The sequence below is a fragment of the Sinohyriopsis cumingii genome, chromosome 16, assembly GCF_028554795.1.
Source record: "Sinohyriopsis cumingii isolate HCF-2022 chromosome 16, ASM2855479v2, whole genome shotgun sequence".
NCBI classification, from domain to species: Eukaryota; Metazoa; Mollusca; class Bivalvia; order Unionida; family Unionidae; genus Sinohyriopsis; species Sinohyriopsis cumingii.
The window spans coordinates 88,307,364-88,333,933 of NC_142976.1; the positions used below are offsets into that span (position 1 = coordinate 88,307,364).

The following is a 26,570-nucleotide window of genomic DNA, read 5'->3' on the forward strand; positions in this document are numbered from 1 at the left end:
ATGTAACGGTAGGATTTGAACCCGTACCCTTTTGGTCGTGAGTTTGGCACACAAACCATTAAGCAACTGTAGCTCCCTTCTTGATTTTAGGATTAAGATGCAGTTTCTTAATACAGTCTGTCTGTAAAATGGCTTTTTCAAGGGAATATTGTTATTTTCATTTTTTTATGAATTTAGGCATATATGTAAAGGCTAATAACAATCTCAGACTAATTTCGTTGGAAGGACCCTTACATATTTTAAACCAGGTCTTATCAGACACTTGGCTTTTTTAATTTCGTTGGATGGACCCTTACATATTTTAAACCAGGTCTTATCAGACACTCGGCATTTTTTAGATAAAGATGTTAAATAAAAGGTGGTATGAAGTTGCTTGAAAAAAAATGTCAATAAAAAAATTCAGTCATGGTATTTCCTCCCTGACAAGCCCAGGTGACAATCCACATAAATTAATTGAAAAATCTGGGATGGGCTTATTGTAGGAAATTGCCTTCCTTGCATAAAAGTGCGTATAAAATTGTTAAACATGGGAATGGTTATCATCAAGCAGAGGCTTTTCATTGGAGAAATATGGTTAATTATTGTTGGTTTTTGCCATGAAAAGTGGAGGGGGGTATCATAAATAATTTCAATTTCTCTGTTGAGCATTTTGTAGTCTATAATATGCTCCTTTCTTAGCCATCAGCTCTGCATGATTGCCTAACTCAACCACAGCTCCTTTATGGATAATGGCTATTTTGTCCGCATTTTGGATTGTGGACAATCTATGAGCAATCACAATACACGTGCGTCCTTCCCGTGCCTTGTTAAGTGCCTCCTGCACAACCTGAAAAAGCAATTTATTTGTCAATCTAAAGGATTCAGACAAGTGAACAGCATTTATTTCATCATATTTTACAAGCAATTACCACAAGTTGCCTATGAAATTAAATTCTTTCATCAAGATTGCCCTTTGATCATAAGAATGGCAGTTTTGATTGAATCGAATTTGGAGCATTTATTCTTTTTAATTTACTAAACGTTTGATTTTTGAGCAATAAAAGATATGCTGTCTGAAAATTTATGGCATTAGAACTTGGATTTTTCAGTACATGGCAGTATGCAATCAAATAATACTTATATTTTGCATTATTTGATTGCATAACTGTCATACGACAAGAAAATCTTGGCTTCCCCATCAACAAGCTGAACATCTGTATATGTGTTAATCTGTATACATTTTTTCTGTTAATACTATCAAACACATCTTAAACAACCAATATTTATAGTTGGCTTCCATGGTAATGCAAATGGTACCAGGTGCTGCATCTAGAAATATATTAATGCAGATGACATCAGTAATGGATGAAATTTCTTTCTTTGACATGGGCAGTCTGAATAATTTTACACTGTTCTGTTCCATGTTGATGCAAGCAGTATGCATTCAACTGACCCACAAAATCTGAGCCATCTTGTTGGTTTTCAGTTCACCTGGCCAGAGCTCCAAGCATTAGAGTTTCAGTACTAATATGAATTTGCATTCCCAAGCTGACAAGTCAGCTACCTGGGTGAGCAATGCCCCCATTCAAGCTGGTGACATGCTGTCTACTTTCAGTTACTATGAATAGCTTGTATTTCTAAAAAAAAAGACATTTTCTATATTTAGGTCTGCTTGCCCTTTGGCCTTAAAAAGAAAAAAAGTATAACTATTGAAAGGGATGTAGTCACCAGAGGAAATGATTATACTCATAGTGGTTATCCCCCCTGATATTGCATGCTAGCTTCTGTGTAAAATGATTTCAGTACAGTTCATACAGTTATTTGTTTAAACACTTTCTGTTAGAATTTTATGGATGTTTTCAGTTAATAAAGAAAGAAAACATTTAGGCATTTAAAATTAAAATTATGCTTTTTACATGGATATTTGTTTCTACTGATTATAAGCACACACACCACAATAAAAATCATGATTATCATTATTTCACATTTTATGTTTATCCCTTTGAGCCTGTTTAATGTACAATATTTCCCTGGATCATCAGTGTTTTCAAGAATTTGATTCCTTACCAGAGTGTGCCGGATCCAGCCTCCTAGTAGATTTCTGATCAGCAACTATTATCATGAGTTTGTTTTAACATTTTCTTTAGTTGTATAAACAGTTTTCTTTTTTCATAGGATCTTTTATTTATTATTTAAAAAAAACCAATGTATGATTGAAACTTACGGTTGGTTTTATGGGATTTAATGCCGTTCTTCAACATGTGATAAGTTACCATGGCAATCAGTTTGTTTGGTGGAATAAGGAATCTGGGAAGAACTACTGACCCATAGGAAGCTACAGGCAAGCTTTCTCACATATCCATATTGGTTGAACCAAGACTAGAACTCTTGCAGACAGAGGTGAGATGTGTGAATGATTTATAAAGGCATGTACCTTTGACCATGCATCCATCTGGAGCCCCTTGAAAATTATGATGTAGATGACAGTAGTATGTGATTAGTCAAAGGAGATCATTCCTGCAGGGTGAATGGAATGCATAGTGTCTGTTTTATGGAGAAAAGAATGGTATAAAATAATTGAAGCCAATGTAAACAGAGCCTTTATCCATTTTCAGGAGGTCAGACAAAAGTAGTGGATGACTTATTTTGTTTACACTGTAATAACATGAGGGCTTATCGTTTTACCTTTTCACTCTCTGAGTCCAATGCAGACGTGGCCTCATCCAACAAGAGGATTTTCGGATTTCTTATTAGGGCTCTGGCAATTGCAATCCTCTGTTTTTGTCCACCACTGAGTTGTGTCCCCTTGGGACCTACATTTGTCTCATAACCCTAGAACATGATGAATATTTACATTTTACAGAGATAATTGCAGTAGTATAATAGAAATAAAAATCAAAATTGGTATGGATTAGGATCAATGAATTAAAACTTATTATGTTTGATCAAAATATATATATATATATATATACACACACACATGCATACATGTATATTAGTGTTTCTACAGATGAGTTGTAAAAACATCAAGATTTTTCAATTATGATGTTAATTACAGTTATCCTCTTTATTAACGTGCTATACTAAGTGTTAGTCTGATAAATCAGTTGACAAATCTCAAACATGCCAATACAGGTTTAGGGCCTGATTTACTGGGCTAGTTAAGTGTGAATTCATGTCTATCATATGATTTATTCAACAAATAATATCAAGGTTAAATCAATAAATGACCCAGCAATCCTTCTTATTGGCATCAAAGATCAGAAACTTAAGGGATAAGAGCTTGCACTACAAGCTTTTAATGTTGTATGGTATCACGTTTTATTTACAAAATATTCATGAAGTAAGGAAAGAAAGTCATACCAGTGGAAGAGAATAAATAAAGTTATGAATGTTAGCACTCCTGGCTGCCTGTATAATCTCTTCCATAGTCACAACACGGCTGTTGTCTCCATAAGCAATGTTCTCCCTGATGCTGGCATTAAAAAGAGTTGGTTCCTGGGAGACCACACTGATCTGTGACCGTAACCAATTAAGGTTTAGGCTTTTGAGGTCATTTCCATCAGCTAGCTGTAGTAACACAAAAAGGAAATATGTTAAGAACACATAGAACTGATTTCTAAGGTTTTATGGCAAAATTTAAAGTAGTCATGGGTGCTATTTGGCTTAAAGTCTTGCCCATCAAATGCATCATATTTGCTTGCTCATCCATGACATATGGACACATTTCAAGTATATAATCTATGCTCAAGTAAGGAACGATAATAGATGTAAAAGGGATAATTTGGGCTCAGCCCTCAACCAGGGGTTGATGCTAAACCTTCAGGAACTTTTGATGATGTCCTACACCAGCTAACACCCCCTCGCCAGCCTTTATGTCTTAAAAGTGTTTTACTACGGGAGAAGTGGCGAAAATAATTATTGCAAACAAAAAAAAACCCAACACTTTCTGGTTAATTCTGGAAAAGTAGGACATACTCTGATGTGCTTATTCCATCCATTTTTGCTCAAAAGCGTCGTTCTATTTTTCGTCACTCATGTGAGAAAATGAGAGAAGAAAGTTTCCAGCAACATTCTATATTAAAGAGAACAAGGCAACACAACCGTTGTGTGCACACAGAATGTTCTAATGTTTGATATTTTTGCATATGTTTACTGGATGTTAACTGTATGTGATATAATGTCAGTTCACCCTACTGACCGTTATATAGACGCAATGTTTGAGCTTCATACGTCAGAGTGTTATTTACTATCTGCTTTCCCAAGCGTGTATTAGTTTGAACGGCAGAAACAAAGTAATAGTGGTAATAGTGCCCCTGTGTGCCCAGGCAATAACAGCGAAAAACCAACAAGAATGATCGCCTATCTAGACGCTTAATAATTTATGTTTGGGTCATAATGCAACGTTTCGCAGCTGGCAGTTTTAAGTTCAGAGAACAACCCATCCTCACACAAAAAATGCAGTTAACGGCTAAAAGGACAGCACCGTCAACCTTGACCTTGAGTGTCCAGAGGAGCTGTATGACGCACAGAGTGATTATTCGCTAGCCCAGGAAATGATGGTCGTTCTAGCAGTCTGCAGAGCAGATTGGGTCGCAAGTTCGCAGAGCTCCTATAAATGGAGCGATATGTTCACTTCCGCAACCTCTAGTGTATATGAGGCCTGGGCTGCGTATCAGAAAAGGTCGATTGGTCACTGGCATTTGACCACAGGCTCAGGATGGTCTTGTATATCCAGACAAAAACACATTTGCGGACCAAGGCAACATTTGCCGTTCATTCCGCAAAGAACAAGTTAAAACGCAACCGTTCTGTTGATGCGAAGAAATCCGTCATATGTTCAGCAAACTGAATACCTACAGCAAGGAAATACACAGTGCTAACGGAATCTCAAAGCCACATTTTAAGGTCGATATCTGGTATTACCTCTACCCCGAGTGTCTGAAGGAGCGATGAGGGTTCCGGCACACCATGACAGTCATTAGCATCGAGCACCAGAACATGGGTGTGTATCGAATCCCGATAAATGGATTGCACCAGAGAGCATCAAAATGTGGGTATATGATTACCACTGCATCGCGTAAGATCAATGCGCCTTGTCGGAGGAATATCTCAATGGATTCTTCGGTCTGGGCCAAGGATAGGAATGCCGTTAGCTTCAGGCATAATTTGTTGAATCTCGCAAACGACGTTTCTACTCGAAGCATCACTACGCGAAAGCTGGTATATAGTTGGATGGCCTGGGATGCCAAACCTATCGGCCAAGGTAAACACCTTGAGCGAGCATACTGTATCGGTGGCACGAAGATATCTGCCTTTCAGCTCTCTAGGATAATACAGGTACCGCACCCGGGAATTTTAGGCCAGGCGGTGCTTTTCCAGATCAACCGGCCACGTTATTAATTTGCAGGTGTAGACCGTTTCATGAATGTTATCAATAGATTTTACCTGAAAGCATGTTTACCTTCTACCTTTAGGGAGCCAGCGGCTATGCCAAACGCAAAGTTTGGGCTTTGGATGTAGTTCACGTAGTGTATTCAATGTACGTCGACATTTCGATAGTTACGAATGCATAAGTATGCAAGGAAGGTCGTGTCATTCACATGCGCAATCAACACGGTATAAGGGGGCCTTACCTGGTTCGCGCCAGTTGTCAGATTCCAGTCAAATATCAAGAGGTGTGTGACAAGACCTCAGCAGTTTTGGCATGGTTGCACGTGCGATGATGGTGGCTTTGCTAACCCCGCATGCGAAAGTATTGTCTTGGAACGCGTGTTTCCCGTTGTCGAGTTGTAACTCGCGGATGTCTGTAGTCTCCATCTCCTTTCTACAGCGCAGACAATATACAAACATTATAAAGAAGATAGAGGCCATTTAGTAGGATAGAGTTTAAGTAATTTATGGGGAAAATTATCGTCCATAGAGGCACGCAAGGCATCGCGAGCCTAAAATGAAATACACGCCGTCGAAAGTTTGTTAGCAGCATTAACCAAGGGCAAACATCGGCAGAGGATCAGTGTAAGCACAAGCCATAACGGCAGAGAAAGATAGTAGTACTAGAATGAGTATGATCCTCTGCAGTCATGACAAGCTAGCCGATCGCCTCCTACCGCTGAACGTGTCTTTTCGGGTCGGCAACTCGTCCGCTCGGCATATTAATGAGACCAGCCCGATTACCAGCGTTTTTTTAAAGGATGGTGGGCAAAACCGTATTTACAGCGTTAATGGACGAGATAGATGCGGTTTTCGACTCCTTGTAAGTGAGCCAATATGGACACCCGCGAAGGTGCGAAAATACTAAAGTCAGTAGGTGAGAACGTCTCGACCCACCTGCGGATCATTCAAGTTCATACCTGTTCCCGGATCACAGAGATGGTGTCAGCAAGCTAAAAACGGCCGGTGTTTTGACGTCATGTTCCCAGTGCTTCAGGACCTGACATGGTGTCCTTAAAGAAGCTAAAAGGCATGATGAAATCCGTGTTTTTTGCAGAATCGAATTTGGACACCGTTTTAAGCCACATATAGAAGGATGAATTCAAGCTCATTTTCGACGAAAACGATTTGCAGAGTAGCAAAAGAAAAGATTCCGTCGTACGCACAAAAAATTCAGGATTCAGAAATTGTCAACAGACTTACAACCCCTTCCCATACAAAAACCCTCCAAAGTCAACGGCACGCTGGATGTCAGAAATCATTGAAGAGCTCCTAATTGTTCTTTGTGGCTCATGTTACTACATGTTGATTGTTGTTGCTAGCGGACCTAAAAAAAGCACAATTTCACTCAAACTGGCAGACGAACAGCCTATTTCCGCACTACAACACCATCTGATATTGTGTGCCCGCCTTAACATTTCTCCTGCTGTTTTAAAAAGCTGAAGAAGGACAAGTGGCCTCACGTGCAATTGCATTCTGCGTAATCTTAGCTCACACGTTCGTTCGCCACCACTACCATCGTTATAATTTTGGCTGACGTTCCAGGCCTCTTTAAACTGTCCGAATTCCAGCTTCCACGACAATTACCGCCGGCCTCAAAGAGAGTGGATTTCCTGCTGATAACCGCCTCTCCGAACAGATCAACCCAGTCTCTACAGACAGTCTGCAGTTGACCAGACCTCACTCTCACTATTATCTTGTTTCTGCCGTTCCAACTAATACATGCTTAGGCTAGCAGGCAGCAAGCAGTCCTCTGACGTCTGAAAGTGGAATATTATGCTTGTACCAAACGGCCATTGCGGAGAAATGACATTCTTTCACAGATACTAAATATCTAGCTGACGCAGTAGTGTCAAAGATTAAATCATGCTATATGTACATAACACTGGTTTGGACTTTTTCTCTCTTAATACAGAATGTTGCTGGTATCATTTTTATTCATTTTGTCACGCGCCTGACTTAAATACAACTTGACACTTTTGACTGAAACATTAATCTGTATTCTTCCATTAATTAACCAGGTTTTCTGCAATACAAGTTTCGTCACCTCTTCTATCCTATAACACCCTATATATATGAGGACTGGTGGATAGGGCTGGCTCGTGTAAGACAGCACTTTAAGGCTCCTGAGGGTCTGGACTGCTGAGCCGTTGGGTGTCGGCTGAGTCCAAGGTTTTATGTTATATCTACTTGCGCCCAGGCAAATACACAAAAGCTATTTTCTTAGAGTATAGACCATGCACCAAACCTTATAAACTTTACTAGATGAGTCATTCATCCACATGTCGCATTCATCAATAATACTTGAACAACCGGGATATTGCAATTGATAGTTTTTTTTTTTTTTACCCAAGTAAACTATTTTCAAGTTGAAATGTTTGAATATTCGTGCGCTGTTATAGCTAATAGCTATTGGTGTTCGTTGCAGTTTCTGTATTTGCTGCATGCAGGGACAAGTGTTACTTGAAAATCTGTGAGATATTGAGTTCACTATTATAGTTGCTAAGATATAATGAGTATATTCGTACCACTTTCCCATCTAATGGGTCATAGAACCTCTCGATGAGACTGACTGTGGTACTCTTTCCACACCCACTGGTCCCTGCTAGTGCCAGAGTTTCCCCGGGTTGGACAAAAAAACTAATGTCATTGAGAACATTAGCATCTGGCCTGGTTTGATAATGGAAGCTGACATTCTTAAACTCAATGGCACCAGAGAAAGACTCCTGGATAATAAGAAAAACAAACAAGTTTATAAAGCAAAAATGTACAGTTCGTCACAATCTATTCGATTAAAAATGTTATCCATATAGGACAGTTGGTACAAATTTTAGTGACAACGGGTCGAGTTTTCAAACCAAGAGGCACATTGTTTGAAAATCTACACGAACACATCATAGCTTGCAAGAAATGGATGCCCTGATTTTATAGCTATATGTAAATTTTCTGAAAGCTGAGGAGACACTAGAATAGGTTTTTGTTTTTTCGTGCATGTACAATTAATAGAAGTGTAAAGATTTTTGACGGCGATGGTTTTGTTTCCGCAATTTTACTCCGAGACTGCCAAATTTCTAAATGTTCCCGTCATAGGTATTATAAACTGGATATTGTACCACCCTATACGGTATTACGTGTTATATATTGTAGCCAATATTCTTATTTATTTTCATTGCTTAAGAATCTGCATTTTATTATCATATGTTTTATACTTTTCCAATGTGACCTTCATATGCTCATTTATATAATAACTGATATTCTTTATAATGCTTTTGAACAAAGCAATCAGTTGTTTGCTGTTTCGTCTAGTGGAACTAAATGTGTTCGTGTATTTAGACATACGTATACAGTGCATTTGGATGAAAACCTTGAAGAGTGGAACATAAACTGTATAGTCATCTGTAGTTACAATTAAAATAATTTCATCAGTCCGGGCATATGCACAGTCCAGATGTGTGTGTGTGTGTGTGTGTGTGTTTTTTGGATTTTTAACGTAGCTTTAAAAAAATTTCAGTTATATCGCTACGATATCTGCAATGTGGCAGTTTATAGTGATGTCTAGCACTGGGGCATCATGCCGCAGACATGTAGCATGATGTCCCACCCAATCACATTATCCTGACACCAGGCCGACCAGTCCTAACACTAACCTCTTAATGCTGAGCGCCAAGCGAGGCAGCTGTTAGTACCATTTTTTGTAAGTCTTCACAGCCCGGATAAGAAGAGTAATAATCAATCAACAATTTCTGATTGATGGGTCAGTGGGTGGACTGATGTTAAATGGACAGATAAGTGTAGTCATGATTTGTATGCAAGTGCTTTGAAAGTTTTAATGATTTTTTAGGCATCCTTTCTGTTACTATAGCAATTATGGACTTAAGTATACATGTAGATTTTCCAAATGCATTGACATTAATAACTTATTTTAGGAATTTCATTTCCGCAAGTCAAAGTCACCTCAACTATATATATATATATATATATATATATATATATATATATATATATATATATATATATATATATATATATCCGGTGTTGCTAATTTAAACAACAATATAAACAACAGCACGCAAACAACCAACTACGTACACATGTCTTGTCATCATTACTGGCTGAGTCAATTGGAGACACCCTGTCCATAATGGCAAAAAGTCTGGAAGTGGCCAGTTTGGCTTTACTGAAGTCCTGTGCATTTGACGAATTATTTCCTATACTCCATCCTCCAAATATGATTACTGAAAACACCCTGAAGTTGAATGGAAGTGAAGAGTTACGTTGTAGATTATATAAACATGCACACATTTAATATAATGGCTCAAGACAAAATGAAACCTGCTTGTACGATGTACATTAAAGATCTTAAATTAGTGCCGGATTAATTAACAGTGTTCTGAACAAATTGGGTTTTTGATGTAAAATCGTCCTTTTTATAATTCTGATGCATTGTTGAGCTGTGATAATGTTCACATATTAAAATATTCATCACGTGATAGTCACATAACAAATGTGTGATGTCATATCCTATTTGTTTCTTAATATTGATTGAACAGCCGATTATCCGCCGATGTAACCACGTAGTTCGAAATGGTGACACGATGTCGGATTGTGCATTTCATGTAGATTTACAAATTGTTAAAAGTATGATTTGGTACAGAAATATACTGTACTGATCGCCAAAGACCCCCCTCCCCAACCGACCATAACTAAAGAGCCGCACGAAATACCAATCAGTGTCTAAAATCGATTTCTATGTGCACTGATCTGTGGGGGACAGATAGGTCAGCAATAATTTCAGTGTTTTGAATAGTTTAACTCAGATCCCAAAACTACCAATACATCAATTCAGGATTGGGGGCTGATTTATTTGACTAGATAAGTTCGAGTCAAATACATACTGTAACGGAATAATTCAAACAAGCGATTCCTAATTAATTACCTATTCAGGTACTGAGAATGAAATATAAGGAAATAATAACCTACCAGGATTTAATGAAGAGATGTACCGCTAGGCTATATATATATATATATATATATATATATATATATATATATATATATATATATATATATATATATATATATATATATATATATATATATATATATATATACACGATTGGGCGGTACGTCCCTATATATCATTATGTAGGAACTTCCCACCTCTAGAAGTGGGGGTCCACCACACCTTTATCATTCAAATACGTTATCAGATCACAATACGTTGCAAATACGCCACTATTTTGTAAAGCCAGCTCTCCCGGGCTTGTTTTAGCAACAAAGTCATTTGCTTGCAAAAGTAGAAGCTACAAAAGTGTGGTCTCCTTTTGGATGGGGGGATTGACCTCATCATCTGACCAATTCTTTAGTTGCTACTTTCTCTCGTGCTTAGAAGCACACGTTTTCTCTAGGTCAGGCGAATTCTAAATCCAGTAAATTTTTTTCTTATCAACATCAAATGAGTTACTCTCAGGAGTTTTCTTATACAATCTAAGTGTCTATTTCACATCCAATCTTCATCGTGGACGAGCATTTCGAACTGCACTTGTCTAACATCTTCTTCCGATAAGCCTGTTGGGGCTATTTGTATTGTCATCACTAAGGTCTAAGATATTTTTTTATCATTTAAACTCCAGGAGTCGATCTTATATTTTTGAACTATGCCACAAAATTTCATGTTGTATGAATAGGCATGCAATTTCCATGGGCATTTCATGTTATTACTAGCGTACTTTTGCATGGTTACGTTATTATTCTGTTTTCTGTATTTACATGTGTCAATACAATAGGCATAGCTAAGTGTGTGGAGTATGACGTCTCTAGTTTGACTGACTGCACTACCTGCATATAAGTGGTATGGGATGAAATTCAGGTCATACATATCATGTATGCCCACCTGGGAAGATACGGGCGACCATAATCATCAAACTTGCTACGAGCAACAAGAGTGTGAGGAAATTAACGATCAAGGATACTGATTCCATCAGTCTTGGTGCCGACGCCGCCTCTGTTGACACTTCATCATCCCATACGCCCAGTCGCCGCAGGCAGGAAAGGTTAGCATGATAATAGAGTGGACCATGTCGGACATGTTACGGCGGCCAATCCTGAGGATAGACTGTGTCCCAAATTGGACTTACTCGCATCCATTTTTCACTGTCCCAGATACTCTGTTTCCTAGTCATCACAATCCGAAAGGATGCTCTTTTATCACTCTGCTCTTCCATTTGCGAAGATTCACCCTCACAAGCTCCAATTTCCTTTATCGACCTGACGACGTTGAGATAAGATTCAGCCATCTGCGTGTCGATCGACGAGGTTTTCTGGCTTTTGCCTAGAGAGCTCTGTCTGTCACGGAATTAAACTCTTTTATTTACTGAATACATGTACTCGGGTTTCCTTTTTTGTGTACAACGATATCCGAGGGTGATTTATGTATATTGTGTCGTATTTCGAAATAGTGAGTTCGGTTCATCCCATGCCGCACGTGCGAAGTGCTCTCGATGGGACCAGCCGAATGCCTACAATGCACAGACAAATGTGTATAAATACCTCACCGTACGTAAATTTCTTTACAATACGGATAAATCTTGTCAGCTGACAGTCTGCTTCAAGGACTTACACATCTTCAGCTGTACACTGTCTAGTGTCGAATGTCCGGAGTGTCCGGAGGGTATAATATCCAGTGTCCTGAGTGACCGGAGGGTCTAATGTCCGGAGTGTCTAATGTCTAATGTCCGAAGTGTCCGGATGGTCTAATGTTCGGAGTGTTTCGAAGTGTTCCGAGTGTCCGGAGTCTGTAGCAGCTGTGAAGCTGAACTTTAGTAGCCGTGGAGCTGTAGCAAAATGTACTGATGACGGAGTGTATCTCCGTACATGTCATTTGTTAGCCGTTGGCTAATTTTGGGGTTCGTGAAACCCAGTGTATCTTTCGGGACTGTAAAGATAAGTTGTATATCTGTCCCTCTTTTTTATCACCATAACTTCGCTACCTGAGTGAATGCATTTTACTACATGAATAAATTTTTTACATTACTACCTGAGTAAACTATATCCAACGTTTCATTGTCAAATCGTTGTGAACCATTCACCCTTTGTCTTTGTATTTACTAAATTAATTTATTTGCATTTTTCATCATTAAGTCTGTGCGTTCTTACGTTAATTAAATCCAATATTTGGATTATATATACACGCACATATTCATAATTAATTGCTCATGCAAGTCATCCATTATTAAACATTGTATTTATATCATCGTAAAAAGTGTTCTGTTGTGAATCCGAAAATCCCGCCCGGTTATATTGTTCCACTGTCCACCTCCTTCTACTTAGTAACCTATGATCTCTTATCAATTCCCACATTCATTGATAGACTAGCCGTCTTAAGAATCCCTACCACGGTTTGGTCAAGCTGCTAATATACTTCGTTGGTTTGAAAGGCCACTTCAAGATCTAAGCGTCAACAGTCCTTTCAATCTCCCCTGGTAATTTTAACCCTGCGTGCTACAAAACACACCAACCGACCTTTAACCATGCAATCTAAGCTGTCGATAGAAACATAGTTAGCCTGGGACTGTCATGCCTTACTCAGTGCATATGAAATATATATTCTTTTCCTCGGCACACAATCGCTTGAAATCTCGTAATGATAAAACCCATTCTCAACCTTATTTCCAGCAAAATTTATTAGAAATTCTGATTATAACCTAAAATCTTTCGTAGAGGACAACGCTGTCTCTCGTGATTGGTATTCAGTCTCCTGTTTGACGTGTGTGCTAATATTGCAGCTCAACATATATTTAATCAACACCATAGCTGAGTTGGTTATTCTTACCGTTGCGGAAAGAGAGGTATTTCTCTCCACATCTGCTATATTGGAAGCAGATCACAAAGCCAGTTTGAGATCGTATCAGGCCACTAAAGAGACATACATCAATGGTCCAGCTATCCAGAACTCTATCTTTGTTATTAGGAGCGATTAGAGTAACAAGAAGTCATAAGGCTTTCAAATCAGAAATATTTCCTTTCCCTCGACGAGAACCCAGTTTCCGCAGATCACCAAGGACTTTGCACAGGGAAGCAAGGACCAGTTTTCACTCAGCTTCACCCTCCTCCTTCTTCAACCCTCAGCAAACTGAATGTCATACTTAGCTTCTGTTCTGACATTATGATCAGATGAGAAATTCAAATTTTGAAAGACAATTCCCCAAAGACCCCGCGGTGATGCATGTTCTTTGGAGGTGCTTCTCTTCCATTAAGGCTATCTTCACTACAGACGTCCCAAACGACCTTTACATATCCATTCACAGGTTTTCCCGGATTCGCAAAGTTCACGTATAGGAACACGTCTACCAGTTCATGGGACAGCGATTAATCCCGAATTTCACTCCTCGGAGCTTCACAAGAACCGCGAACATCGACATGTCGCATGTCTTAGTATATCCATGCCTGTCAGGTAAAACTACGTGATCGACTTTGTCTAAAGAACTGTGCAAGTTATATTTCTACAATATATGCACTCAATTGTTTCACTGTAGATCTGCTTTGGATTTCTTATAAGAAAATACAATCTCATCCCATTACAGTATTTCACTCATTTGGGCCAGGTGTTTAAAATCCTCTTTAATGTGTATTGAAATCATCTAAGCGGTTTCTACCATTTGCTTAGAGAATTTTGAATTTCAGCCCTGGAACTTCTCAGCTTAGATCTCTTTGATATTACATCGGATTTCTTCATGTTGGGCTGTTTATTCATGGGAACGCTAGAGATGATCCTTATATTACACTGGTGGCTGATCTTTATACTCTAGACCGCTAATACATTTTGGACATTAGGAGACCACATCTCGGCAAATTGTAGGACCTTAATGGGCTGACGGCAGGCTTATAGCTGCAAGAGCAACCAACTGAAATGAAGATAAGCCCAGTCGTAAGCTTGACAGGCTTGGGAGTCCACCACCTGCCTTTCTGTCTAAAAGCAAATATGGCTTCCTCAGGATTGAACATTAGGTACTGATCACCTGGAGATGAAGGCCACTGTACATTTCTTTCAATCATGGCAGAAGACGCTGTCGGGAAAGAGCATTCTCATTCTGTGTCGTAAAAATAAAAACAACCGCTCCTCAATTAAATCTGAAGGCACGGTGGATTAGCAATCTACTGAACTTAGTGATTATTCATATAAGTATTCTGCGTTCATGTTTTCCTGATATTAAGAAAGCCCTCAGAAGAAAACGATTCCCAAAACAAGCGATGGACTGAAGAAACTGCTCTGGCAAGAAGGCTCACTATTTTGAAAGCTTGTGTAGGTAAGTGAAGAGTTCTGTCCGAGTGGTGCCAACTGAAACACATTCCCTCAAAAGTCACATTACCAAAGACAGATAACTTTTTCTTTTGAGCTTACCAAGAAAAAGTTAGCTCACATCGCTGTCAAGTACTAAGATACCACAATCTTAGAGACGTTTCTTAATTATCGATGGTAGGATATAGGCTAGAACAAGGCCCCTCTAACCTTCTTGCGAACTTCGACTCGTCTCGACCAAAGGTGTTGACACCGTCTGATGTAGATTCTTCTCTGGGGTATGGTGTGTTGAATAAAGCAACTTTCGAATCGATGCCTTGACCTGTCTCGACGTTCTGGATACAATGGCTTATCCTCTTCACTTAAAACGAAATAGCTCAAGACCAATATATGCTTTGCGCAATACATTTCCTGCAAAAAATCAGTTCACAATGTTGGGCGATCACCGTTATCATGGCACTTTAACAGAACTTCTCCATAACTGACACCATTCAAACCGCTGGAAGGAGGTTAGAGACGACATGCTGTAGCTTTTATCTCCGATATCTGTTTCTCCAAGGAATATACCACCAGCACAGCAGGGTTCTCTTCCCTGGTCGTTTAGCAGCTTCATAGCGATGCGGCTTACTCTACTTTCGTTGGACGAGCAGGAGGTAGATTGTTGTGTCTAAACAGCGCCGATGTATAGAGTATCTGCTAAACCTAGCCTGTATCTCACACAGGATTCGGAGCGGCTTCATGATGTAAGTTAGTTAAATGGAGACGGAACTTACATTCACTTACTCCAGAGCTCTTAACGTGTTCTACAAATGTATATTGATCGGATAATACATTTGGAGAAACACGTTTCTTCAATAATACCTAATCTCCCTAACCCTCCATGGAATTATATTCCTTGAAGAGTGTACATGTCCGCTGACGTATTGACTGGATTTTGAGCCAATGCCCCAATGTAAAGGAAGACTACTCTCGTCTGACTTCCACCTTGGCAAGTAACATTCTACCAGTTTTGTAGCCAAAGCGTACGCGGGAGGTTTAGATTCGCGAGATAGTGGATATACTGTCCAATGTATCATGGTCGGATGAGTTTTGTTATGGAAGAAATATTTTGCTGCAATTTTTTTAAAATTCTTTTATTGATTATTTTCATCCGTTGTCACAGCATTTTCCCAAGTTAATAAATGGTACCGTCGATCATATCCCAAGGTTTGAAGTCTCTATCTAAAACTGTGCAGGAAGAGTTTCATTTCAACAAAAATATGTACCTCTGTACCCTTGGTAAGAAAATTTCTTGGGTTATACTAGCCACATCTTGGATGTTGCTTTACCTGACTGGTCTTACCTTACTGCTAATTTGAAGGCCAGATCTTCATTCTGTATTAGGTAAGATCCGTAGGTTATAGCAGTAGCGTAAGCAAAGAACACGATTCCATTAGACATAGCAAACACTATACCAGCTGCAAAAGTCCTCTTTATCCCTTCTCTGTAAATGAAATTTAAAATGTAAAAACTTTTTAATCTAATTTCTGTTCAACAGAATTGCCTTTTAATATTCCATTGGTCTGCAATTGTAGCTTAAGGACGTAACTGTAAATACAGAATTTTCATCATAGACAAATTAAATGTAAATTTAGAGTGGGAACTGAACAAACTAAACATTGGCGTTTGAAAAAGATAATGCAAAGCATTGCTCATTAATTCTGATAATTAATTCGAAACAAATTATGCTCCAAAGTACTGTATTTCCTTAACTTATGAAAATTATTCATGCCCAGTTTACGGCAATAAGAAGAAACAAACTTGGATATAGCATTTTCAGCAGCGTAACGGACATTCAAGGCACTAGGCTAATTTAATATCGTTTTAATGAAGTACAGTACATTAGTTACATATTCAGCAACATTTAATCAATCATACTTATATTGAACACTACCTTAAAATAATGCCATCTCACCTCTGTCTGCGTGGGTTCGAGTCTCGGATTCGGCCAATGTGGGTATGTGAGAAAGCTTGCCTGTAGCTTCTCGTGGGTCGGTGGTTCTTTCCGGGGTTTTCCCGGGTTCTTCCTGCACCATTAATACTGACCACCATGTATAGCCTATCTTGTGCTGAAAAATGGCGTTAAACCCTACAACAACAACCTTAAAAATAACGTTTAAAAATTAAAATAAAAACAAATCAGCATAGATTTATTTACCCACTTTGAAAATAGTTGCATTGGTACAAATTGACCGGAATGTGTTGTGCAAGTGACCTTTCTGGGAACGACAGAAACACACGTTCTTGGTTTGTATCATACGCAAGGTCCATGAGGGAAAACTAAATAGTCATGTTATTTTCTGTTTAGGTTTAAGGCGTGCTTTCTATTTATAACATTCTTTACTGGTCAGCTAATAATACTGACTGATCATTTAGTACTACTTGATCATTTAGTACTGATTGGTCATTTCGTAATGATTGATCAATTAGTACTGATTGGTCACTTAGTACTGATTGATCATTTGGTACTGATTGGTCATTTAGTACTGACTGGTCATTTAATACTGATTGATCATCTAGTACTGATTGATAATTTAGTAATGATTGATCATTTATTACTAACTGATCATTTAATACTAATTGATCACTTATTACTGATTGGTCATTTAGAACTGATTGCTCATTTAGTACTGATTGACAATTTAGTACTGATTGACAATTTAGTACTGATTTATAATTTAGTACTGATTGCTCATTTAGAACTGATTGATAATTTAGTACTGATTAATGTGATGTGATGTGATTTTGAATTTTAACGTATCTTTAACAATTTTTCAGTCATATCGCTACGATGTCTGCAATGTGGCAGTTTATAGTGATGTCTAGCACTGAGGCATCATGCCGCAGACATGTAACATGATGTCCAACCCAGTCACATTATCCTGACACCAGACTGACCACTCCTAACACTAACCTCTTAATGCTGAACGCCAAGCGAGGCAGCTGTTAGTACCATTGTATTAAGTCTTTGGTATGACTCAGCCGGGTATCGAACCCACGACCTCCCGCATCCGAGGCGGACGCTCTAATCACTAGGCCACCGGAGCGGTAGTACTTATTGATAACTTAGTACTGATTACTCATTTAGTACTGATTGATTATTTAGTAGAGATTGATTATTTACTACTGATTGATAATTTAGTACTGGTTACTCATTTAGTACTGATTGCTCATTTAGTACTGATTGCTCATTTAGTACTGATTGATTATTTAGTACTGATTTATAATTTAGTACTGATTGATAATTTAGTACTGATTGATAATTTAGTGCTGATTGCTCATTTAGTACTGATTGATAATTTAGTATACTGACTGATTATTTAGTATACTGATTGCTCATTTAGTACTGATTGATTATTTAGTATACTGATTGCTCATTTAGTACTGATTGCTCATTTAGTACTGATTGATAGTTTAGTACTGATTGATTATTTAGTACTGATTGATTATTTAGTATACTGATTCCTTACTAAACCACTAAAATAGTTCAGCCAGTAACATCAGGAAGAAATCCTCATGTTTCAGACATCTGAAAAAGTTTTATTTAAAGCACTGACATTAGTATAGTATTGATTAGATTTTTTTTCTGATATATGAAACACCTGCATCCATTCGTGTTGACCCCACTAAGAACTATTAAAATAATGTATACATTCTTATCCTTTGATATGTTTAATTACTGCCAGGTGAAAATACAGTTAGGGTAAGAACAAATTTAATTGATTTCCTTTATATTGCTATCATAATTCAATTCTAATTATACCGTTTTTTTCCTTCTTCTATATTTGTTCACACGAGTATCATCTAACTTATTAAATAACACAGAAGCTGCAGTGTAGACTGGTTCTGGAGTCAATCAAAATAATTAATTCCCCAATGCTTTCTTTTGTATTGTGAAAAATACAAGTCATAGCATGTTTCAAAATGTTATAATTAAAACAAACCTTTTCATAAAATCAATGATTTTGCTGTATTTCAACAGGAAGATTTCCTCTATTGTTAAAGACACGACTGTTCTCATGTTGTCAACAGACTGAAAGAAAATCTGGAAAAGATGAAATATTTCATGATTAGAGATATCACAATTAATCGTGTACAACCAAATCAATATTCAGTAAAACAAATGTTGATTTTTGCTTACTTAGACCATATTGAAATTGTGGGGGTTTGATGTCATATGGATTGATCGTTTCTTTAAGAAAATTAATATAGACTACCTTTAACCTGATAAAAGTAAAACTAAAAGCATTTGATCGCCTTTATTTATAACGAGGATAAACAGATAGCAAAGCTGTATGCATTCCTACAATATTAAGCCAAAAATTACGATGTCTATATTTTCCACCTAGGACCCATATCCTGAATAATACAACCTTTTCCTCTGGAAACTTCAACGACAATGATCTATAAGAAAGAAAGAAAGAAAAAAAATCCGGACAAAATGTACCCACCAATTAGCAAAGCTTTTTCTTTAGGTATATATGCATATATCTAGTTGAACAGCACTTCCAAAGAACCAAATTGACTTTTCTCTTTCAGTAAAAAATAGTAGAGATTGATAGACTTTAAAAGTATTTGGTGAAGACTTCATGAATGCTGGACGTAAAATGTGAAGATTTCATAAATATTGACGTAGTAAGACATTAAAATTCTGGGGACTATAATGTTTAGTTTCGTATGTAGCAAGAGCTGTAGAAATTTCTCTCTGGGATTTTGTTTGACCTTTTCAAAATTAATCGCACTTAGTGCAGATGCGACTTGGCAAATATTCACACTATGTAATGATTGGTCCGAGTTCCATTGTAATGTCTACTATTGGAAAGTTAATTGACAGCTGAGTTCAATTATAGTGTGATCATGAAAAGAAAGTGCTTGTACACTTTACGCTGGAGGTCTCTTGCTTAAAATATTTACAAATTCACAAACTCTGTCTATCTGCTACAGAGGTCAATCAACTGTGTATTCAAAATTCTAACTTGATGCTAGTCAATTTCTTGTCGGGAAACTTGTGATCCGTTACGTAATTGTCAAATATGGTCTTAAGTTAGTGTGACATAGAGGACGTCTGCTACACTAATAGTTAGACACCTCCACAGTTTGCCCTATATTATTTTGTATAAATTAAAAGCGTAATATCCTTCGTTATATCATTCAAACGGTGAACTATCTCCATCAAAAGAAAATATATCTCGAATATGAAGTGGAATCATTTTGAAAGGAAATCTTTGCCTGTGCAGAAAATGCCACGCTAATCTGGCCAATCTGTATTCATGGTTGTTTTGCTTCTGGAGATATGTAATTTGGAGGAAACTGGAATATAGCAGGACCTTCACTTGAGATATTCTACACCAAAAATGGGTAGAAAACTATAAACACCTTGCACCGAAGTAGTAGTGATTTTACTGAGGCGATAAATGGCGCAAATAAAGCGTTGCTTCAGTTTTAATTTTCCATATATTTTCGACTAGTTTGATAACTCTTCCTTTCCCTCTTGGGTCTCCTAACATTTTCGATTTGATGACGTCGTAGGTGCTCTCCTTTATAACACAAGTCACTAGTATGAACCTGGGTATGTAAAGGTGCAAGCGAGCTTTCATCACTCTACGAAATAAAACATAAATTACAGAGACTGTATAAGCCGCTCTTGCTGCTTATGTGGTTATAGCGGCCGCCTCGAATAATCTAGGTTGCGGTTTTGAACCCCGGCCGAGTCATACGAAAGACATACAAATGGTACTAGCAGCTACATTGCTTGGCGCTCAGCATTATGAGGTTAATGTGACGACTGGTCGGCCTGGTGTCGGGATAATGTGACTGGTTGGGACATGATACTACATGTCTGTGGAACGATGTCCCAGTACTATACATCACATAAACTGCCGCACTGTAGACATCGTAGCGAAGTGACTACAATTGTTAAAGCTACGTATAAAGCTACACTATAACATACCTGACCTGCTTCCTCGACTGATATTTTATTTGATTTTGAAAGTCTCGTAATAAGCCGTCCTTGAATTGTTCCCACAGCGATCATGATGGGCATAAAGGACAGAGTCACAAGCGTAAGTTTCCAGCTATGGAAAAAAGCGATAACTACGGATACAATGATTGTTGATATAGATTCCAATAATGTGCAGATTTTGAACCCAGTTACCTGAAAAAGAATATAAACTAGATATGTAATTGTAAAATAGCAGTAACAAGCAGGGCATGCACTAGTAGAACGTCAATGATACAGGACCGCTCCGGTGGCCTAAGGGTTAGAGCTTCCACAGAATCGGGAGGTCGCGGGTTGGAACCCCGGCTGAGTCATACTGAAGACTTATAAAATGGTACTAGAATTCCCTCGCTTGGTGCTCAGCATTAAGCGGTTAGTGTTTGGACTGATCAGTCCGGTGTCAGAATAATGTGACTGGTTGGGGCATGATGATATATGTCTGTGACATGATGCCCCAGTGCTAGACACAACTATAAACTGCCACACTGCAGATAAGACTACAATTGTTAAAGTAACGTAAACGAACTAAATCACACACACACACACACACACACACACACACACACACAGAGCGATACAAATAGGGAATATCAATATGTTCATGCCGACACATTATATATCTCAAAGAGCCATCCTCATATTGTGTTAGTAACGCACAATTAAATAACAAGAACTAAAGTGCAGTTATGTAGTTTTGCAAAATAAATGTTGATACTGACGATCAGTTGAAGTCTTGGACTTACATATTTATTTATATCAGATCTATTTGTTATATTTTTTTAAACCTTTGCTGCTTGTAACAAAAATGCCGTATACAATTATTCAGGTTGTTGGAGATTAAGTTTTGAGAAGTTAATAAATTGCGGTGATAAATTGAAGTTTATTGTGTCGTTTATACGTATCTTATCTGGAACTCGGTTTTGTAATATGTATTAACAATTTTAAATCATAAACATCGTCACGGTATTGAACAATTGAGGTGTATTTTGGCGATGTGACCAGAAAATTGGTTCACCTTTAATTTCTTGCTAAAGGTGTGTTGGTACCGACTGACATGACTAAAGGTGTGTTGGTACCGATTGACACGACTAAAGGTGTGTTGGTACCGACTGACATGCCTAAAGGTGTGTTGGTACCGACTGACATGACTAAAGGTGTGTTGGTACCGACTGATATGACTAAAGGTGTGTTGGTACCGACTGACATGACTAAAGGTGTGTTGGTACTGACTGACATGACTAAAGGTGTGTTGGTACCGACTGACATGACTACAAGCAGAGGACTGATGTTCAGAACTAATTTTAACCAAAGACAAACTTGCATGTAGGCGGTTATTTAAACCATTCCAATAGCCACAACGTACCATAGAACCTGCTAACAAATCATTCAACTAGGTAACTGACTTGACATTTACCTTTATCTGCTTTTATTTTGTTTCTTGATGGACATGTGCTACATAATCAAGAAACAAAATCCATTCTAAAATATTTTAAATCTTTTAATTTTAATAAAAGGTCAGTTATTAGAATTTGGAGATTTATTATACGACTAGAGATAATGACAGTGACTCGAATGTTTTCAACTACCGGAACAACTAGCTTCCCAGGTGGAGTGCTAGTTACTCTCGAAACGAAACGTAGGATTACACATAATTTTCTGTTGGTTCTTTAGTGTTTTATTACGTTTATGAAAATGTTAACTTAAAAAGATGTTGATTTACTATATATAAAAAATATATAGAACACATTCTGTACAGCACCTGCGGCAACAATTTTGACGTACTGACGGAGGGACGTCATAGCGAATCCTGTATATTGACTGCTTCTTATCAAGGAGTAAGAGAACAAAAACGAAATACTGCACACATTTAAAAATCAAATTTCCCAATCCTGGATCCAAACCGACGACTTTTGATCTTAGAGGTCAATCATCAAGACTGCTCAGGTACGGGCATAGTGCAACAACGTCATAGTGTTAACAATGCAACTGATCTAAAGCTCCAAGATCTATGACAACTTAACACCAAGAACAACCCTTTGTAATAAATCAACGCAGCCGCAAGGGAAAATTAAACATCATCATCAGAAGGTATAATTATTGTACATCACTTACCCCCTGTACCATGGTACAGTCATTTGCTAGTCTGGTGGTGAGGTGACCCACGCTGTTGCTTGGATCATCGAAGAATGCAATATTCTGCAAAGAAATACCGTGATGAATTCCCAAAACGTTGAGATTTCCCCCAGAGAGGAACATTTATATAATCTGAATCATCATTATTAAGCGTATCCGGTTAGTAAACCTTCTCAAACATTGATCTCTCTTTGCCAAATCTAACACCATCAGTTAGTCTGTAATAGGTTTAGCTACACCAGTTAGTTCTTTTATACACTAAAACAAATGATTCATTTTTATCGCAATATGATAGATTAGGGTGGCTTCTTATGAGAACCTACGTACAAATATTTGAAGTGGTACTATTCCATTATGCTTGAATGTATCTTTGGGAAACCAGGATCTAGAAATTGAATAAAACGTAATTAGCGAATTCGGCGACACACAATATACATTGAATGAATACAAAAGCAAATAGTGATCCTGTCCTTTGACATACTGATCCCGAAAACTTTATTGCTGAAACTAATCCATGAGCTAAAATACTGACCCACCTGTCTTACAATGGCCCTGAACGTCATAGTCCTTAATCTTCGTGTCAAATTAGCACCAGCATTAGTGAAGCACATCAACTGTAATAGGTAAATGAAAGCAACGAATGCATTTGTACAGACTTATACACATGTGAATGAGTCTAAGCAGAGATCTATTTCTATGTAAATACGTCTGGACAGACCTATACATACCTATACATATGCAATTTGAACAATGAACCTATGATGGAATGTGATTAACATAATTAATATCAGGTATTAACATAATTAATATCAGGTATTACACCATTCATTTAGTCTTACGGTGGGAATCCAAAGTATTTGATCTTCAACTGTTTTAAAACTGATGTAACGTGAACTTTGGTACATTTCATTAAGCAATGTATGTGCAATGAACGAAAAACATCAGCAGAGGATAGACAGAAAGGCAGAAAAACAAACGGAAAGACAGGCTTCACACACACACACACACACACACACACACACATATATATATATATATATATATATATATATATATATATATATATATATATACACACACACACACAAAGGAAAGCTGACATTTCACGTAAAGGAAAGTCGAGACGAAATACACGATATGCCGGTACCATATTGTGGTCTCGAGGACCGAAAACGAAACTGAGGTAGATGGTTACTGGAGGAGGGGAGAAATTTTTGGAGGGCCGATCAAGTGGTAGTTACAGAGGGTTATGTCGAAACCCTTCCGCCAGTCAAACTATTATATTTTCAGTTTAGTAGGGAGAAAACTGAGCATTATAAGCAAGACAAATTGTCTCTAAATATAATACAGATGTTCAATTGCAAGGTGATGCACCATTGGGTAGCAGGATGGGAGAAACAATTAAGACAACATGTATTATAATCGACCGGAAAAAATGAAAGAACTTATCCGTACCAAGAGCGCTCGCAAGACAGCATTAAAAACTGCAATTCCCATGGTAATAGCAACAAGAATGTTAGTTGCCTGCTTCATTTGCTGATCTGGCTCACCGCTCAGAACCTAAAAAACGGATTGGAAATGCCACAAGATAATTTGTAAAAGAAAACAAAAAGTGTTGGTAATTTTATCGTTAATATCGACTTTAAAATGATTAGAATATTTTATCTTTCATCGGCCATACGCAATACCTTTTAAAGGTGTGACATTGTCTCTATGTCATGCAAGAAAACTTACGTCAGCAGATGTGTGTAAAAACCATTGCAGCATAAATGTATAGAATATGTCTACACACGTGTAATACATAATGCTTACCCCGAGGAATTCCGAGACAAGAAAGGAAAAGCTCGGTGGTACGGCTCCTGCAATGACAGCTGTGATGCATCCCATGACAATAAGATACCATTCAGGTGCACTGAGATGTAAAATTCTCTTCATGGAGAATTCAGGCAGAGTTTCTTTCTCCTTTTTCTCTTCTGAAACCTGAACAAGTAATCATCACAGTAAGTATTTAAATGTATAATATGACATTCACAATCGTAGTATGACATTCACAATCGTACCATGACATTCACAATCGTAAGCCGGCCTGAGTTCAAGGTTCTTTCCAATTAAGCGACTACAGTGTGTTCAACTATTCAAGGTAGATGGGTGAACATAATTGCAGCAAACTTATGAATTTGCCACTGGCCCCGGGGAAGATTAACCCGTTCTATTTAAATAGCTGCACTGTTGTTTAGGACTTCACGTTTCAGAAGGTAATATGCCTGAAATTATTTTTAGAGTAGGAAAAAGAGAAAAGGAAAAGTTAACTGAAAAATCATCATTAGAGGTTTTCGGATATATTATGTGTATCTAATACGTTTCTCGTGTGCTCTCCCCCTAAAATTAAAATAATCGTGTCACATTGACCCACCGTATTATGACTCTCTTGGCTGAGCGGTTGCTCCTTGACTGGGTTTGAAAAGTCCACTTTCCTGGCAGGGAAATCCGTAATATCGTGCTCCAACTCATCCAAAACTGGAGAATATAAGTTCGGTTTCATAATGACAGTGCTCCAAGAATGACTACCGCTAAAACAATTGGAATGTACAGCTTGATCGGGTTAATTTAGACTTACTAGAGTAAAAACTATTATCACCCGTTTAAAAGTATTAAGCAATAAAAACGTTAAATAAATCTTTATTACAAATGATAATGTATTTTATTAATTTTTTTTATAAAAAAAACATTCACAAGAGATAATCGGTTAGGAAGAAAGGTTAACAACCAATGTAACAAACATCTATAAAGTCAGATGATGAGAATTGAATTGTATAAAACATATGAGTTCAAAAGAGAATTCGCGTAAAACGCTCGAAATGAATATTTCAAGACTCTCATAACCACGGAAATAATTGTCCACTATTATTTAGCATGCTGCCATTAATGCTATCACCTATTATCGAGCCCTTGGGGTGGGGTAAAGTGTGATCTCTAAATGTAGACTTTTGAAACTCAATCAATAATGCGCTTGAAACGTGTTACGCATCCTAAATCTGTCTAGATGATTATTGTATTTATATTAGTAGTGAATGGGGTGAGATTAGCAACAATGGAAATTAGCATTAAAAACACGCCTGGGTAAGATTAGCGACAATGGAAATTTAACATTAACCACCCTGGGTAAGATTAGCGACAATGGAAATTTAACATGGGCAAAAAACCCTGGGTAAGATTAGCGACAATGGAATTTAACATTGGAGAAAGGAAAAAAAAAAAAGGAAATATCCATTCTAGGGACAAAGGCATTCGAACAATAAAAATTTAACATGGAGATATTGCTGGGTCACTCTAGGGACAAAGGCAATTGAACATGGGGAATATAGTTTGGGTCTGTCTAGGGACAAGGGGAATTGAACATGGGAATAGAGTTTGGGTTTGTCTAGGGACAAGGGGAATTGAACATGTTAAAAAAATTACTTTAGGGACAAGGGGAATTGAACATGGGATTTTTAAAAAAAATTTTTTTTTAAAAAAGGGGTAGGTAATGGAAAGTCAGTCTCTTTTCGAGAAATGTGGGTGGCCCTGAAAAGGGCCTTTGGTTTTATGTTAATATTAACATAGATGGCATCTGTCACATCTTCTTCTTCTTAAACTCCTTCTAACTGCAGGTCCATACACAAGTACCCTCTTGAGGCATCCTTGTCTTTC

At 37.7% G+C, this 26,570-nt stretch overlaps 1 protein-coding gene across 1 annotated transcript in view; it reads right to left on the bottom strand.

The window, feature by feature from the left end:
• Positions 1–534: 534 nt before the first annotated feature.
• LOC149780957 (phosphatidylcholine translocator ABCB4-like) overlaps positions 535–26,570 on the bottom strand; it is a 55,322-nt gene continuing 29,286 nt past the window's right edge. Inside the window, exons 8-20 of the mRNA XM_089938056.1 lie at positions 25,294–25,397; positions 24,693–24,860; positions 24,336–24,440; positions 23,417–23,494; positions 22,860–22,943; positions 20,700–20,903; positions 18,694–18,794; positions 16,053–16,193; positions 9,502–9,658; positions 7,941–8,138; positions 3,343–3,549; positions 2,665–2,811; positions 535–826 (exon numbers count right to left, since the gene is read on the bottom strand). Of these exons, the coding sequence (XP_089794182.1) occupies positions 629–826; positions 2,665–2,811; positions 3,343–3,549; positions 7,941–8,138; positions 9,502–9,658; positions 16,053–16,193; positions 18,694–18,794; positions 20,700–20,903; positions 22,860–22,943; positions 23,417–23,494; positions 24,336–24,440; positions 24,693–24,860; positions 25,294–25,397 (1,892 nt within the window). The 3' untranslated portion in view covers positions 535–628. The remainder of the gene's footprint in view (positions 827–2,664; positions 2,812–3,342; positions 3,550–7,940; positions 8,139–9,501; positions 9,659–16,052; positions 16,194–18,693; positions 18,795–20,699; positions 20,904–22,859; positions 22,944–23,416; positions 23,495–24,335; positions 24,441–24,692; positions 24,861–25,293; positions 25,398–26,570) is intronic.